Below are 18,955 nucleotides of genomic sequence, written 5' to 3' on the forward strand. Positions count from 1 at the left end.
ATACTGTAATTTAAGAGAAAAATGAAGACTACAGTGACATACAAATTGAGCATGTAGAAAGAAAGGGATAGCTTCCAAAATCTGATCAAGCCTGCATATGCACTTACCCTCTTAACCTGGCCCGTCCACATACTCATTTTGTGTCTCTGTAGGTCTCACTACACCAGATTAGAGTCAACACTGGGGAAGTATCTGAGCTTACAAGCTATATATTATGCACTTTTTTGTATTATTCTTCCCTGTATTATGTCTTGTACAATATCTCTAAAGCACAACGTGTATTGGCTGGCACTACATAAATAAAAACATTCAAATACATGTGAGGCTTTGGAGCACCATAAACAAATCAACAAAGATAGGTGCATCGGCGTTGGTATACAAATGTGGCAAGACTTCCTGTCGCAGGTGCTGGGGACAAAAGTAAAAGTCCACTACACCGACCGGGGACAGTGTCTGCCGTGGTGGAGCTGTGGGGCGAGGGAGGGGAGGGAGGGGAGGGAGAGGGGGGAGAGAGGGGGTCTTGCTTCTGAATGGGACCCCCACATGACCGAGGCACCGTAGTCTTGCTACACCTGTAGGTGTCGGCCTGAGTTTAGAAGCTGGGAGCGGAAAATGTATGGTGCTAGTGGCATGGGCTGCCATACAGATATAGAGAAAAACATGCACTGGTCTGTCCACCTGTAAGTGAAGGTGCCTTTGGCATATTTACTTAATGCGCAATGGAGTACCTGTATAGGTGTTAGTACTGCCGCTACATCAATGATTGGTGCTGGGGGCTCAGGCTGGTGATTTGGAGAACCATTTCTGTAAAAACAATTGGGGGGGGGGGGAGGGGAGAAGACATTTCAGACATCATTTAGGGCTTTTCAATGCTCATCGAGTTCTAATATTTTGTTACCACCCTCTAATCCCCCATCCACTTGCAAACTCGAAAGCTCCCTTGTGAACAAAATGACCCTATCCCCAGCTTAGAGAGGCAATGATCCAAGACAGTTTGTTTACTGTAATCTTTCCGTGTGGGATACGTGGCATGGTGGCTGCACACCATTGGGTTTTCTGCTGCTATCGGCAGGATTATTAGAATATCAGACAGGTGACCAGATATGCAAATGCATCAATCTGCAGGCTCCTCTCCTTCTCCCGAAACGTTACTTTTGAAAAGGACTTTACAAGCAGAGTTGTAAACTTGACCATGTTGTGTTCTCCGTGCCCATTGTGTTACCTCATGCACATGGGTGGGGCTCGATTTCTTCAACTCTCCCAGGTGCAGAACGGAGGCAAAACTAGTGCAGAAACCAGCACCATATTTAATTTTAAAAAAATGAATCCCATTGAAAGCAAAAGGCATTTTAATTTTTTTTGGCAAATCCGGTGCAATTCTTTTGACACCGTTTAGTAATTGAGAGTTTAAGAAAAGAACACGCATAAAGAGGGCTATGGTGTAGCTCAGAGCTTTGAACTGGATGAACCCGTGTTAAACAGCATTCCTTGCGGCACTTTGTGTTGGGGAAGTGGGGCCGGCGGAGAGGGGTGGGAAGACACACACACATATATATATCTTATACTATATTAGTGAAAGCACTGTATGCCTGCCTGCCTGGATGTCCGGTGTCCCTAGGGGAAATCTCATTGGTCCCTTGACCCGCCCCCGCACACCTCTCATTGGCCTGAGGCGGAGTGACGGGCCAAAGGACACACAGACACACAGACACACAGACACACAGACACACACAATCCCCTCCTGGTGCCCCTCACTCTCCCCCGTCAGCTGGACCGCACCTCAACTTCCACACCCCCCCCACCCTCCCTGTGCCCGAACTTACCCGGAGTCCCGTGTACACACACACACATTCCCACCCCCCCCAAGCTCACACACCTCACCCCCCCCCCCAAGCTCATCCCCCCCCCAAGCTCAAACCCCCCCCAAGCTCACACCCCGGCGCCGCTACAGTCAGCGGGGGAGCGGAGCGAGCGCCCGGGACACACGCGGGGGAGCTGCCACAACACGCGGCCTCCCGCCTCACATCCACGTGGGAGCGGCCAGATGAGTGAGGCAGCGGCCGGATGAGTGAGGCAGCGGCCGGATGAGTGAGGCAGCGGCCGGATGAGTGAGGCAGCGGCCGGATGAGTGAGGCAGCGGCCGGATGAGTGAGGCAGCGGCAGGACGGGTGAGCTCCCCCCCCCCCCTCCACATGCTACGTGCTGCTCTTGCCCCTCCGCTCCCGGCTCCCCCCTGTCACCGCGGGACGTGAGATGGGAGGGGGGATGCCCCTCCGGTCCCCGCTTCACCTTCTCCCCACCGTTGTCCCCGCTGCCTGCGCAGGAGGAGGGGGGGGGGAGCGGGTGTTGGTGCTGGTGTGTGTAATTGTGTGAGACTGTGTGTGAGTGTCTGTGACTGTGTGTAAGTGTGTGTAAGTGTCTGTGACTGTGTGTGACTGTGTGTAACTGTGTGTGTAAGTGTTTCACAGTGTGAGAGTGTGTGTAAGTCTGTGTAAGTGTCTATGACTGTGTGAAACTGTTTGAAACTGTGAAAGTGTGTGTGACTGTGTGACTGTGTGTAACTGTCTGTGATTGTCTGTAACTGTGTGTGTGTGTGGTGCAATGAGCAGTGTGTCAGTGTGTGCAGTGTGAGCAATGACCACTGTGTGTGCAGTGTGCAGCGTGTGTCACTGTGAGCAGTGTGTGTGCAGTGTGTGCAGTGTGAGCAATGAGCAGTGTGTGTGCACTGTGTGCAGTGTGACCAATGAGCAGTGTGTGTGCAGTATGCAGTGTGTGTCAGTCTGAGCAGTGTGTGTGCAGTGTGCAGTGTGCAGTGTGACCATTGAGCAGTGTGTGTGCAGTATGCAGTGTGTGTCAGTGTGTGCAGTGTGAGTGCAGTGTGCAGTGTGTCAGTGTGAGCAATGAGCTGTGTGTGTGCAGTGTGAGCAGTGAGCAGTGTGTGTGCAGTGTGCAGTGTGTGTCAGTGTGACCAGTGTGTGTGCAGTGTGCAGTGTGTGTCACTGTGAGCTGTGTGTGCGCAGTGTGCGTCAGTGCGACCAATGAGCAGTGTGTGTGCAGTGTGCAGTGTGTGTGTGCAGTGTGCAGTGTGAACAATGAGCAGTGTGTGTCAGTGTGAGCACGGTTCACATCCCGGGCAACGCCGGGTCTCTCAGCTAGTATATATATATATATAACAGATGCCTGGTGCACACAACTGTATAAAATAGAAAAATACTAAACTTTGTATATAGGGTCCAGGCAGAAGGACAAGTATCAACAAACAGTCCTGGAAGTATATATACAGGCCAGAGATGAATAACTGATTAAGATTGGAAGATACAGAAAAGGCACTAAAGTGGACCAGTCAGACCTACTATGATAAGGAAAGGGAAGACACCCTGGCACATATTTGGGGATCTGATTAGATAAAAGAAGCAATACTGTTAGGACTGAGATTTTTAAAGAAAAATGTATGCAGCGTCAGAAAAATGTAATATAAAAAATACAATACAATTAAATGAATACCAACATTGGTACTGAATTTTTAACAAATTGTATTATCTAGATTCACTAGACCCCAATCTCAATAAAACATTCATAGAACAAATAGTTATTTACAGGATTGCGATCTTCCAAAAGTTGCCCACGGAAGATCTGAAGAGTCTGAATGCTAAGATAAATATATTAGAACTAGGAGAGGTTATCAAGGGTTTGAAATCCTCAAAAGCCCCAGTCCTGGACAGGCTTTCAAATACCTATTATAAAAAATATTTTAAGATTTTAGCTCCAAATCTTCTAGACCTGTTCAATAGTTTTTTAAAGGGTACCCAGATTCCTACGCAAATGTCTAAAGCAAATTTGGTATTTATACCTAAAGAAGGTAAAGATCCAATGAGTTGTGCAAGCTATAGGCCAATTTCTCTTAATACAGATTTAAAAATCTATAGTAAAATATTGGCGAATAAACTATATCCAATTCTGCCCTGTCTGATACATAATGATCAAGTAGGTTTTATAAGCAAGCGTCAAGTCTCTGATAATATTCTTAAGATTATTAATATAATAGATTATACCAATTTCTCTAGACCTAAAGCGGTTATTGAGTTTAGATGCTGAAAAAGCGTTTGACAGAATTAAATGGGATTTTCTAGATAGAACAATGGAAGCATTTGGTTTTCCTGGTCCATTTTTGAAAGGGGTCCAGGCCTTATAAGATTCCCCAACGGCCTTTTTTTTAAAGCCTGGAAGGGAGTTAAACCAAATTAAAATCAGGAATGATACTAGGCAGGGCTCTCCATTATCTCCTCTGCTTTTTGTATTTGAGCCTCTTGCAATTAAAATGAGGAAAAACCCAAATAAAGGAAGGTATTAAAATCAGTCCGGAAAATTTTAAATTATCTGTGTTTGCTGATGATATTATTCTGACGCTCTCTAAGCCCCCGACTTCCCTTCCCAATTTACATGAAGCGCTTTCTGAGTTTGGCTCTTTCTGTATATAAAATGAATTCTGCCAAATAAGAAGCACTAAATTTAACTTTATCAGAAACCGAAGTAAAGCTAATTAAGTTACATTTTACTTACTATTGGAATAAATCAAGATTGAAATATTTGGGGATCTTTCTGACAAAAAAATACCAATCTCTTTATAAATATAACTGCCCAGAGCTTTTCACAAGAATCAAAGCACGCTCTATTAATATGGAGTGGATACCAAATTTCTTGGATGGGCCGTATTATATCATTTAAGATTAATGTTCTCCCGAAATTGCTATATTGTTTTCAGAGTCTTCCGGTCTCTATCCCGATAAAATATATAAAGGATTTGCAGAATAAGATTACGCAATTTATATGGGGAAACAAAAAGAGCTGCGAGGTCAGTTTTGCTGGTCCCAGGTATTAAGAAATATTATTTAGCATCCTGTTTGAAGCAGATTATTGTTTGGCATTCCCAGAAAAACCAATATTGGTGGGTCGATTTAGAAAATATTTTTAATAGTTCCGCGGCACTATTGGCTCTTCTATGGAATAAAAAGTTTATAAAATGTTTTAGACCAAACCTTTTTGATTCGGCGGCAATAAGACTCTCCCTTAGGATTTGGCAAAGGGTTAAATCTCAATACCAATTAATATCAGTTCCTAGCGGAAGCTAAAAAGAAAGCAAAAGAAACAGAAAGAAGCCTAACATTAAAACCAAATCCTAGAAAAGACGACAAAACTAATTTCATTCCTTTTATTATAAACATTGGCATATTTTAAAAAGTGACCAAATATTTAAAGATTTTTTTTTTTTACCTGAACGAGCACAGGTAGTATATACAAAAGCAAGAAACCTTAAGGACAGATTAGCTCCAAGCATTTTGAAGCCTATACCTGTTGAAAATACATGGCTGGGAGAGAAACCTAAAGGGTTTTCTAAATGTTCAAAATGTAAAGCCTGCCAGTATAGTAAAGTTAAAACTGATTGCTTCTCTTCTAATATAATAAAAGAACATTTTAAAATTAAAAAAAAAAACTTTATGAACTGTAAAAGCTGGTCAGTGATTTACTTACTTCAATGTCTAAAGAGAATATTTATACAATTATTTTTATATGGTATCTTACACCTCAGAGGTTGAGGCAGATTTGCCCAGGGGCCTCGAATCTTTGTTGGAGAGGATGTGGAGGTGTAGGTGATATGGCCCATATCTGGTGATTTTGACCCAAAATACAGAGATTTGGGGTAATGTGCCGAATTTGATTAGAGAAATTATCGAGATAAGGATCCCCTTAGATCCACTTACAATGGTCCTGGGGAAGCCCTTAGAAAATGTAAACCGAAATACAAGCAAATTTTTATTACATATTTTGACCGCGGCAAGACGTGCAATCGCAGGGGCTTGGAAAAAGACCCAACCCCCCTCCAGGAGAGAGATAATTTAGAAAGTGAACGAGGAGAGATTAACAGCATATGCCAGACATAACACAAGAACATTTCACAAGGTATGGGAGCCCTGGTACTCAAGGGGGAGTCTAGGTTTGAGTTTGGGTAGAGAGTTGTATTCCCTTTCAGACATTTGATTGTGTGTAGTGTACGTTGTTGTTACGGATCGATCGTATATTTGACGGCATCTTTGTTAAAAATTTGGTACTTCCCTCCGCTCCCCTCCCTTTTCTATATCCCTTCTAGGTTTTTCTACAACACTAATAAAAAATAAGTGACATAAAAAAAAATAGCATGGAGTTGAAATTAAAATAAATACACTTGAAAAAAGTATTAATTATCTAATTTTACACAACTGATTTATGTAACACAGAAACATAGGATTTTGAATGTTTTGCGGCTTTTAAAATCCCTGCCAATTCTCCTTGTAACTTTGGCCATGTCTCTAAGGCCTCGGATAAAGTGGGCGCGTGCATGACGGAGCGCAGGGCGTTGCGCGCGCCTGTCGGCCGAGCGATCTGTGGACGGGCAGGCGTGGCGTCACGAGGCTGGTTCGCCCTCATTGGCTGAACCGCTCGCGTGACCCGGCCGTCGTGCGACAAAAGCAAAATTCACGTGTCTGCTGAAAACGCTGCCGCGCACGCAGTCTACGTCCTGCCTCAGAGGTGTGGTCCGTTTGCACCGCGCACTCTGTCTCTCGCACTATGGACGTGGCCTTATATTCCTGTGCCTCCAGCACCAACTTTACATGCCAAGCAGCGATTTCTTGTGCCAGTTACATGCTATTTACATCACTGTGCACAACTTCAGCACTACACAAATAAACATTATTTCTGCTTCAACCCAGAGAACAAAGTGATTTTATCTAAACACACAGATAAACCAATTTAAAGGACTATAAAAACAGATAGAAACACATGCTTTTGGATAAAAACACAGGGACAAATCATTTTGCCAGAAGAGCTTCCTGAAACAGGACACAAAGATCGAGAAGACAAAGGTATCTGATCAATAAACTTTCTGAAGCAATGTGTAGGGAGAGTACAAAAGCAGTGGGGGCGCATCAAGTCACATTGTAAGGTGCTATACAGAAAGAAGACAAAATCGCACTTCAGAACAAAAAATGAAATGATAATGCAACATTTATGTTTGAATAAGTAAAAACCAGTAGCAAAATATACCAATACGTGCCTCGAACTGGGAGGTTAACTTTACTGTCACCGATGGACAACATAAAGAGAGAAATGAATAATAATTAACTCTGGCTTCAGGAAACTCTTCCTCCCTTGGCCAAAAGGTCAATAAAGACATTGTATGTATGTAAATATTACAGTGGTATTTCTGCATTCCAGGGAGCAGCCAGGCCTGCCCATCAGGCTACATTTGCACAGATAATTCCTTGAAAGACCAACAAAGCCTGGGAATATATGGAGGGAGGCTGCGCCTGTGAACACCTTTTACGTTCCATTAGATTGTGTCGTCGGATGTTGATAAAAATCGCATTCTTTCAGCTACAAGGCGAGTTCCACAATAAGGGAGGTGAAAAGGCAATCTCTATTCTGAATCATTCTGCCGACTACAGTAATACAGAAAAGCAACTAGTCTACTCCAGATCCTTCATATTAACACCCGGAGTGCCGGGTTTACAGCCAAGCATAGCAAATGTGTAAATTTCAGCAGCCTCAGATTCATTTTTTTTTTTTTGGAGCAAGCTTAGCTTTAAATACTGAACTAAAATTTCTTACACAGCATTGGAACCAGACTTGAAATGTCTCCAAGACTGAGCTAAAGTTTGCATTTATCAGGTGAGCTCAATTTTATTATGGCAGCTGCATGCTTATTAATGACTACAGGTCCCGACAAGGATTCTAGACTTGGCGATTACCCAATGTGCATTTTAGATTTGTCCTCTCGTTATCTGGTAACTCTGCAGTGCCTCAATTCCAATAATATAAGACATTCAGCATCCCCAAAAACAAGTAACAAAAGACAAATGTCCATATTCTCGCGACAAGAGTGAATGAAGGGATGTAGTTGTGCAATATACATAATGGTAAAGAAATCTGCAGTGACAGAGAAACGTGATAAACAGGCCGGATATAACCACTCATCACGGCATTGAACGCTGTGGGTATCTTCAGGTTTAAACATCTCTCAATGCTACAACTGCAAGATAAAGTGGAACAACAAATTCCTTTTTATCGTTACTTTCAGACATGGCATGCTTTAACAAATCTTCCAAACAAGTGTCCCAAGAGACCCATCCACTTGATAAAATATTATATATAGCGAGGATCCTTTTTTAATTTCAAAATATAATTTTTATTTTCAGTTCCAACATTACATGTTATAGTGAGGATCCTAGGAATGTAGTGTCTAGGATTGAGAGGGAGCTATCCTCTCTCTATGCAGAAGATATAACACCTACCCTTGAAGCCTGGCACTCTGACAGAGGGAGATTAGATAATGGTGCAGGACATTTGGGGAGAATTGCATGGGAACTCAGTTTCTGCCTCGCCAACAGAAACAAGCTATACAATCATTTGTAGAATAAACTTGACTCCTGTTAAACTAGCTCGGATGTAACCTTGCCAGACAGACGTTTGCTGGAAGCTATGTGGGCAGGGAGCACACGATCTGCACATGTGGCGGAGTTGCTCTAGCATTGACTTTAGTGAGATAAATATCAGATAGTTAGATGTGCCCTTCCAGCCCGAAAATGCGCCGCTTGGACTCTGGTTAATCAATGCATGTATCCCCAGACATACGAAAACCTTAAATTAGACATCCCATCTATGCTGCCAAAATGATATTAGCCAGAACGTACAAAAGACCCTTCATTCCATCTATGGAAGAACGGTGGAAGAGTGGAATTCATTAGAATAACGGAGAAGCTGACATTCTCTTAAGTATCAAATACCACATTACTACAAAATATGGGCTCCTTATCACCAGTATGATAGAGGTGCATAGTAACAGTTTTTGGAACTGAGGCTATGGGCCATAATACGAAAGCGCCACGTACACCAAAAAGGTTAAGCTTGAAATGAAGCAGAAAAGATTATAGAAGAACTCTATATTGTCGATATGTCGATCTATCAGTATCCAATAATATAACCAGTCTATCAGTATCCCCCTGTAAAATGCATCAAACCCTGTTGAATGTGGACCTCTCTGATTGTTTTTCTTATTCTATGGTTTGTTTTTACCTTTATATTGAATCACTATGTAGGTAGTCCTCGCTATCGGACGTTTCACTTTAGGACGGATGGCATATCCGACGCTTTACAATGCAACCCTATGGGCTGTTTTCCGACGCCTGAATGCGTTATCCGACGCTCACCGCCACCGATTAACATGGGACTCACTTTACAACGGTTTCACTATCCAACGCTACTTCCAGAACGGATTCCGTTGGCTATCCGAGGACTGCCTGTATTGATTGTTATGTTGAGGACTGCATTATACAATGTATAGGTGATTTCGTGGGCAGAAAGGAATATTGTGTCTATAATATTTGATGTGTTTGGACATACTGTATTGCATAAAGCAGCAAATCTACAATAACATTTGAATAAAAAAAGTAAATAAAGAAAGCAAGATCTCACTTACCCTTCCGCAATGGTAAAACTGTTGTGAGAAGTGTTAAAGCCAGGCGAGGGGGCATTTGTGACATAGGTGATCTCTGGCCATGGCGAGCACTATAAAAAGAGAAAAAAGGCAGGTTACACAGGTACAATCATCACACTGTACAACTTTTACATACTGTAGAGGCGGAGAGTCACTATTTTAACCAGGTGGGGCACATGGGTACCCGCTGCTCTATTTTTCTAGTTGCCACTATGCTGACCACTTTAATCCTCAAAAGGCAATAACTCTGATGTCATGGGCCCACCCCCCAAAACATAATGGAAACGCCCATGATGAAGCCCACTTTTGCTACGCAAACCACGGATCCATCAACCGTGGGGGATACTGGGAGAAGTACAAACATGGAGACCTGCATCAGCTTTTCTACAATATGCGTGATACGTTTTGTAGATAAACACATTTTCCATGGATAGGCCTTAGCACATATATAAGTTCAAGATAAGACTTTATACCCCAGTAAAGAATGCAGCCTCCGCGCTTACTGCATGCTGCAGAAATTAGCCGTTTTAATAGTCTGACATTATTCAACCTTCACAGCAAACATCACATCCTTGCAGGCAGTAATCCATCAACAAAAGCTACTAAAATAGTCTGTACAATATCACTGCTCCCTACTTACAAACCATATTGGCCAAATCACTACTACTTCTTCACCTTCTCCTACTGTCTTTCCAAGCCACCGAATATACCTATTAGAGCAATCTCGGGGCAGGCATTGCTTCATCTATTGTGTGCTTTTATGTTTGATGCCCTTTGTGTATTAGGACAACGTGATGTCCATTGTATGAAGCAAGGCGTACACAGCTCTATGTAAAATAAACACATGGGTGCGTATATATACACACACACATTGTATACATAATTGTCAGTAGCTGACCCATTATTTACCATTTTGTATTGGCCGTCTAAGAATTTAAAGTTTCAAACATAAATCTCGTAAAACTAGTAATCTGGTAATTATTGTGACAAAAAGTATTCATATAAAACTTAACCCCTGTGTTGACATCTTATAATGTAGCTTATATCTAAGAGAGATAAATTGCAGCAAAAGATTAACTAGGCAGTGATCATTAATAAGGAAAACATTTTGCAATTTAGTTGTAAAACAGAAGCTGCCTTTTTAAGAGCCCCTAACAAAAGTATTACTATTTTTTTTTTTTAGAGCAACATGTAAACCAAACAGACACTAAATGACGTTTTTCCAAATTAAAAATCTGCTCAAAATAAAATAGGAAAGTAGAGGCAATCGGTAAATTAGCACCTCAATTATCACCAATATATTTAAAATCTTCAACATTCTTCTAAACCTCTGGCCGCTGGAACAGAATACTGTATTTATGGGCTGTCTTGGTAAAACCTGCAAAGTGACATTACAGTACAACTACAACTTTCCTACTGAAGACTTCCCAGTGCAGAGGATACGACCCAGATTCTCTCAGAGGATCACATTGGTACAGGTTTCAGCTCTGCCTTATTTACCTCGGTGAGGATCGTCGTTTCATAGGAAACCTGGTATTTCTCTTTCTCCTGAGGCGTTCGCTTCTCCATCTTTTCTCGGTCAGTTTTCTGCTTTCTGTCTGCTCCTTTGGGCTGTGAAGTTACCAGAGCAACAACAAAAAAACAAAACGCTTATGATAAGGTATTAAAAGAAGGGGCAAAACTCTTCCTATCTTTTGCATCTGAATTTTAACTTCTCTGCTAATAATGCTAAATAAGCAATTCATGGGTCCATCAACACAAAATTGTATGTTGTGAGCCCTAAACCTATCAAATGAAGCCATAAAGTGCTTTAAATTAATAAATCTTTGTGTACTCCAGGCCTTTCTAGTGAACTTGCTTCCGTTGACCTATAACCAAGGTATGCAACGTCCGAGGGGCAGAATTCCACGCCCATTACTGCAGATCAGTGGGAAAGGAAGGATTAAGCTGGCATTTAATATCGGACAATTTTTTTCCCCTTTCTATTCGGGTTGAAAAAGGACCATGGAAAATTGGAGAGACAGCTGCAAGTCCCAGCAGAGTCCTGACCTTGCAGCCATTTTGTATCAAAGTTTTCACAAAAAACTGTTAGTCACTCAGAAACCAGAGGGAACATTAATCACTCCAGGTAAGCTTTATAAATAAAAAAAAAAACACGCTGCAACACAGACTTCTACTTTAAATGTCCATCACCCTTATGAGGGGATTATAATTCTGGGTCGTCAAAAAGCTTTTCAGATTACATAGTAGTTAATTCCTTTCTGAATTTCACCGGGGTTTCATAAACCATCTTTAATTAAAGCGCTTTCCCATTTAGAAAGGAGTTGGAATTGCAAAAGTGGTGCCGCAACACAATCTCCAGCAATATCAATGCTCACTTCAGAAATTAAAGGATAATTCACATTTTTTCTCTCCAAAATTGGTATGGAGCAGGGGGTCTTTGGAGCTGAACCTTGTTACATTTCATCTCCACGGACCCCAGCTTCCTGAGATACGTGCCTCAAAAGGTGCTGCCGGATCCTTATGCAGGTTCAAAGCTCCTGCCTCACGCGGTAATAGGAAGCTGTGAAGTGCTATGTACATTAATGGCGCTATATAAAGACATACAGACATGCATACATAGGAAGCAGCATACATCTAAACCAGTGTTTCCCAACTCCAGTCTTAAGGGAAACCCAACGGGTCAGCTCTTAAGGATATCCCTGCTCCAGCACAGGTGGGTCAATCAGCGGCTCAGTCATTTTGACTGACCCACCTGTGCTGGAGAAGGGATATCCTTAAGAGCTGACCCGTTGGGTTTCCCCGAGGACTGGAGTTGGGAAACACTGGTCTAAACATATTCTACGCCCAGTTGGGGCTGCTGCCGGCATAACATACGGAGGTAAGAATCTCTGGAAGCAGGGGTCCCCGGAGCTGAAATTAACGCAGCTCAGCTCTGGAGACCTTCTGTTTCACACCTACAACAACAAACACCCTAGGCGGATTCATACCTTTAAGGTATATGAAGTAGCTAGGTCTTAAAGCCCCACTACAAAAAGAACCATAAGAAAAGTTGAGGAATATATTATACGGTGTGTGTGTGTATGTGTGTGTGTGTATGTGTATGTGTATGTGTATGTATGTGTGCATATGTACACACACAAAAATGGTGTCCTGCCTGGTTGCAAGTCGCTGGGGACTGGAATACAGAAAATATGAAAAACAGGTACTTCAGGTCTTAAAAAAAAGTAAATTTATTGCAAAACTATTAATGTTTTAGGAGTTACTGCACCTTTAACCCTTTCAGTGCTCTGCAATGCGTTGCTGTCACCCTCAGTGTTGCATGGGTTAAGCAGTGTCTGCGCCAGCACTCCTGCCAGCTTTCTCTCTAGTATCTGGCTGTGCACAGGCTGAGCTACCACTGCAGCAGCCAATTTACATGTCTAATGGCAAGAGCTAAATGGAAGGCGAGGCTAGCAAGAAGTTGCTTAAACGACTTGGCAGTTCTCCCAAGCTCCCTGCTCTGTAATAGAGGTTTGCACGCAAGGCTATTTTTATGTAGTAATTAACTCATTCCTTACTTCACTAAACCGGTCAGACAAATATATAGCATTCTGTTTTGCTCTAAACCAGCTGTGCTCAGCTCCAGTCCTCAAGCTCTCAGGACTTCCCAGCTTCAGCACAGGTGGCTCAATCAGAGCTCCTTCTTCCACTGCGCCACCTGTGTGGAAGCAGGGACTGATTGCGCCACCTGTGTGGAAGCAGGGACTGATTGCACCACCTGTGTGGAAGCAGGGAAGTCCTAAAACCTGACCTTTTGGAAAGGGGGTGGGGGGTTGAGGACTGGAGGCGAGCACCCCTGCTTTAAACAGTAAGTGGCAGCAGCCCAGCCCATTTCCACCCGAAGAACACGTATAGCAAATACTGTAGTAACTTTGCTGCCCATGGGTGGGAAGACGTGATGAGCTTTAGCTATGGTTTCGTTTGGCTCTCATCCACTAAAGGGATTGCATATAGAAATGTTTAGCACAGTCTGCGCTACATGAGGGCTCACTATGGGAGAAAAGCCATCTATATTTAAATGAAGGGAAAGCACCCGAGGACAAAGCAATGCCTGGCATAGAAAGAAGTAATGTGTCTGTGTTGCAGAATAGCCGTCAAACACCTTGTTGCTCTCTAGAGGAGAGTTATTCCTAGAACGAGGTTTTGTGGCCCATGAAAGTTAAGAGATCATGCATTGCTGAGACAGAGCTCAGGTTATGGTTATTTGGGTATTATGACCCCACCTCAGGGGATGCGCTTTCCTATAGAGGCGTTCTTTATTACTCTGCATTTCCAAGCTTAGATATATCCGTGGGAAACCTGTTCTAGTCCCCAATTAATAACCCTGCCCATCTTGCATTTATCAGCAATTTGCCAGCACAAGTCTGGAGTTCTCAGAGAGGAAACCTCACACAACCATTTGTGGTTGTAGCAGGACTTTAATAGTAAAAAAAAAACACAAGGGCCAGGGTGGCATTGTACATTTACATTTTACACAAACATATTAAGCCAATTTGTGTAACAGGACTGTTTCTGGCTTCAATTGCTTTTCTTTGCTGCCGGTGAACAGGAATGTTGAGAGCTTAGAGTTTAATGTCCTTCACGCCATTCATATTCACTATTCAGTAGTAGAGCCCAGTGTTCCACGCTGCCAACGAACATACAGAGGCTGGGAGCACATAAGGACAGTCCTTGCCCCTGGGAACAGAGTAGTAACCCTTTAAGTGGTTGAACCTCTTGATTTGTTTATTACTAGGTTTGAAACAGGGGGTCTCCTGAGTTGAACTGCATTGATTTCAGCCCCAGGGGGACCCCCGTTTCCCGAAATTCTTACATCAGATGGGGCTGCCGGTAGCAGCTCCGGCTGGGCACAGAAAATGCGTTTAAAGGTTCTGCTTCCCGCAGGCCAATAAGAGGCCGCAACGTCATCAATTGCAGCTTCCTATTGGCCCATGTGACGCTGGATTGTTTAACAGCAGTGAGATACCGGCATCATCTTCCGAGGTACAGTACACTGGGGAGCAGGGGGTCCCCGGAACTGAAATTAACTTGGTTCAGCTCCGGATACCCCCTACTTCCCCACTTGCAGATAAAAAAGGTCAAAAGTAGGCAGCTCAGCATCCAAAAATGATCAACATGGAACCCTAGAACCTTAAGGTAGTCACAGCAGCCAAAGGAAGTATATGCCACATCATTGGGTCTATCCAACTTTGGCCTTAGACTGCTGTCAGGGGATTTTTTAAATACAGTCTTTTCACATCCCCTTACAATTTTGCTTATGGGGCTAAGTGACACACGAATGTAAGCAACTTGCTTAAAGCAAGACCCTCCAAAATAGATGACATATTTCATGTGATGAATACGTTGCTGATACGGTCCCTACATGCTACCATGGATGGCAGTAATGTTATTGGAGCTCAATTGCTCATTGCAAAATACCAGAAAGGCATCGACACAGAAACGGGATTAATGAGAACTGTTGTTTCAAGGCTACAAAAAGTCCATGTTTGAGTCCAGCAGGGCTGATTGCTGCTTTTAAAGCCCAAAGACCTTTTGAGAAGAGACACAGGAAAGCAAAGTACTCAAAAAGGTTTTAAGTGCTTTGTTTAAAAAAAAATACCTTTTCTTCTGAACTTATACTGTACAATGCTAACTGAAACATTAGGGAGCAGCCATCTCTTTCTGTCCCCAATAATCTCAATGCACATCATTTATAAATGGTTAATAAAAAGATAACATTAGCTAAAACGCAGAAAGTTCAATTCCCAGCCCGAGTAGCTGGACGTTTCATACCTTGAAGACTTTGATCTGACAGCTGGCAGAGTGCAGCTGCTCTGTGTACTCTCCAGTCTCATTCTCTTTGAAGGTGTCAATTTGGACTCGGAAGGGAACACCTTTCTCACCTCCATGTTTTCTCATGGTGAACTCTGTGCTAATGCAGTGAACCTAAATACATATATATATATAAAAAAAAAAGTTCTGGGCATGAGTCACTGAAAAAAACCCTCACAAATACTCACAGAAGACACGGTTCTATGTACTAGACCATAAGTCTGGCCATAAGAATAACAGCCTTTCATGTTTAAAATAAAATGTACATAATGTAAATGGTACAGATTGGGGCTTGTTTTTTTTTTTTTTTTTTAACTTATATTTTTAATATTTTTCACACACATGGGGAGGTGAAGGATACAAATATAAAAAGGGGGGGGACATAACCATTTTGTGTCAAATTTCTTACATATAACAACAGTCACATTACATATCATAGAACATTTGGTAAACACCCCATTTTACATTCAGCACTCCCATATCCTCTCTCCCTCCGGGAGCGCACCCCTATCCAGCATCCCTGGGCTCCCAGACCCTATCATACTTCCTAGTGGTGTGGTTCAGAAATGAGGTAAGTTTTTCCATTAATTGAACATCATTGAGCCTTCTAATAACCTCTCTTCTGGAGGGCGGGAGAGTCTTTTTCCAAACTGCGGCTACAGCGCATCTAGCCGCCGTTAGAATATGTAGAATCAATCTTTGTATATAAAGATTTACGTCTTCCTAGTTTAGTTAGGATAATCAGAGTTGGGTCTAACGGGATTTTGACATCAGTCACATCTTTATTAGTTTCAGAACTGTCCTCCAATACACCTGCATTACTGGGCAATACCACCATATATGAGCCAAATCTCCTAACTGTCCACATCCCCTCCAACATCTATCCGAGGTCACTGGGAAAATCTGCTTTAGTGTTTTGGGGGTGTAGCACCAACATAACAAAATGTTATATATATTCTCTTGTTACCGTACATATAGAGGTTTTACCTGCATTCTCCCATATATCTTCCCGCATGTTATTTCAGTCTGGAAGTCCAGAGCCCACTGGTCTATGTATGGTTTGGGGTTTCTTTTTTAAGAGTTAGTCCCTGGTACAGAGGTGATATCAAACCTCTTTGGTATTTTTTTGTTTTACATAAATCTTCAAATCGTATATATCTAGGGAATTCCTCATCATGGAGTCCCTGACACACAAAATGTCGGACCTGCATATACCTAAACAGCTCAATATGGGGTAGACCATACTTTCTCGTCAATTCCTCAAAAGACATTAGTTTGTCCTTTACTAATAAATCTCCTGCCTCCAGAATTACTCTGTTTCCAAATCTCAAAACCCTGGATTACCGAACAGGGGCGCGAGCCTAGAAGGGGTCAAGACAACCTTTTTTTGCCATCTGCCAAACGTCCAAAGTAAATCCAATTACTGTCGATTCCGACTGTCTCCCGGTCCCCGTCCCAGAGCTAGACCACAACATAGAAGACAGTCCAACCAGGCTTTTTAGTCAGCTCTCCAGGTCCACCCAGGCATACACTCCTCTCGCGGAATGCCAGTAAACCATTTGTTTCATGTGGGAGGCTATATAATATTTTAGAATTTTTGGAACAGCCATACCACCTCATTCCTTGAAAGCCAACATAATTGACCTAGCTATTATCGGTTGTTTGCGTTTCCAAATAAACTGCATAATTCGGTTCTGAATTTCTTTTATATTTGAATGCGTGACAGCTACCGGTAGTGTCTGAAAATAGTATAAAAGTCTAGGGAGAATATACATCTTAACTGCGGTTATACGCCCTATCCAGGAAATACAATGAGAATTCCAGACTTGTAGATTGTTTTTAATTTTGGAGAATAGATCGGGGTAATTATATTTATATAATGAATTATAATCTCTGGTAAAATAAATTCCTAAATATTTAAAATGGGTCTTTTTCCATTTATAGTCAAAGTGTCGGTTAAGCACCCCGACCTCCTTTTCCGTCAGCGTCAAATTTAGGGCTTCTGATTTTCCCATATTTACTTTATATCCGGAGAGATCACCAAACCCCCGAAGGGTGGACTGCAGATTCAGAAGAGATGTCAGTGGGTTAGATATAGTAAGAATAACATCATCTGCAAACAACGATATTTTATAACAATCATCTTTCATTTTGTTCCCCCTTGTATATTTGGGGAGGCTCTGATGGTGGCCACTAGAGGCTAGATTGTTAGGGCGAAAAGAAGGGGGGGTGGAGAAAGGGCACCCCTGACTAGTCCCATTCTTAATTGTTATTAGATTCCCCTCCCCACTTGGGATCTTTAGGGTGGCTGTTGGCGATTGAGAGAGAGCACGGACTCCCTGTAAAAAGACTCCGGAGAAACCAAATGCCTCTAATGTCTTATCTAGAAAGTCCCACCTTATCCTATCAAACGCTTTCTCCGCGTCTAGACTCAGCAGCATAGCTTTCAGTTTGGATTTGTGTATTTGATCAATAACACCAATAATTTTCCTTGTATTGTCTGACGCCTGGCTCTCGCTCACAAATCCCACCTGATCATAATTAATTAATCTTGAGAGTATTGGATTCAGTCTGTTGGCTAGAATTTTGCTATAGATTTTCAAGTCAGTGTTAAGCAGTGAGATTGGCCTGTAGCTACCACAACAGTGGGTCCTTTTACTCTTTAGGGATGACCACTATATTGGCTATCGTCATCTGTGGAGGAATTTGTTTTCCGCTGAGAAAATCATTAAATAAATCCAACAGACAAGGTCCTAAAATTCCTATAAAAATGTTACAGTAGAGATTTGAGGCCCGGTGCCTTCGATGGTTTCAAAGAACCGACCACTTCTTCCAGCTCTACCGGAGTTATTTTTGCGTTTAAAATCACTCTCTGTCAATTTCAGGAGGGCACAATCTCTCAGATAATCCTCAATCTGGTTCAAACCCAGGGCTTTAGCATTCGGGGGTTGAATTGTCTAGGTCATAAAGACCCGTATAAAATTTAGCAAATTCCTCTGCGATCTTTGAAGGGTTATAGGTCAATCCCCTGCTTTTTAATCTAATAGCGGGAACCGAGGCCCTAGCCTGGATCCTTCTAAGTTTGCTTACTAATAGACCATCTGCCTGATCTCCATTGTCATAGTACATCTGCCTAGTCCATTTAAGGGCCTTCTCTACGTCCTCCAATTGTAATCTCTTAAATTCCTCTCTTACCTGGTTCAGAATTTTATATACTTTCCTCAACTGTTTTTTTTTATGTGAGCTTTCCGACTTTATAACTTTTTCCGTTACATATTTTTGCCTTTCCATTTTTATTCTCTTTCTGAATGATGCTATTGAGATAAGTTGTCCTCTAATCGTGCCCCCCCCACAGAATCGCTGTTGATTCTACAGACCCATTATTAGACCGGAAATAGTTTTTAAGTGCGTCTCCAATTTGTGAGCTAATCTCTGGATAATTTAGTAAAGAGTCATTCATCTTTCAGTGAAATGACTGAATCTTGGCGAATGGCAAATAGGATTGCCACCGGGGCGTGGTCCGATCAAGTAATAGGACCTATATCTGAGTGGACCAATACTTCTAGAATTTTT

General features: G+C 42.3%; 1 protein-coding gene across 1 annotated transcript in view; it reads right to left on the reverse strand.

Annotated features, from left to right (window-relative positions):
• TFCP2 (transcription factor CP2) overlaps positions 1 to 18,955 on the reverse strand; it is an 87,514-nt gene that overhangs the window by 26,208 nt on the left and 42,351 nt on the right. The window contains exons 6-9 of the mRNA XM_075591618.1: positions 15,344 to 15,496; positions 11,030 to 11,140; positions 9,512 to 9,600; positions 729 to 804 (exon numbers count right to left, since the gene is read on the reverse strand). Of these exons, the coding sequence (XP_075447733.1) occupies positions 729 to 804; positions 9,512 to 9,600; positions 11,030 to 11,140; positions 15,344 to 15,496 (429 nt within the window). The remainder of the gene's footprint in view (positions 1 to 728; positions 805 to 9,511; positions 9,601 to 11,029; positions 11,141 to 15,343; positions 15,497 to 18,955) is intronic.

This window comes from Ascaphus truei, chromosome 3 (assembly GCF_040206685.1).
Source record: "Ascaphus truei isolate aAscTru1 chromosome 3, aAscTru1.hap1, whole genome shotgun sequence".
Lineage (NCBI taxonomy): Eukaryota > Metazoa > Chordata > Amphibia > Anura > Ascaphidae > Ascaphus > Ascaphus truei.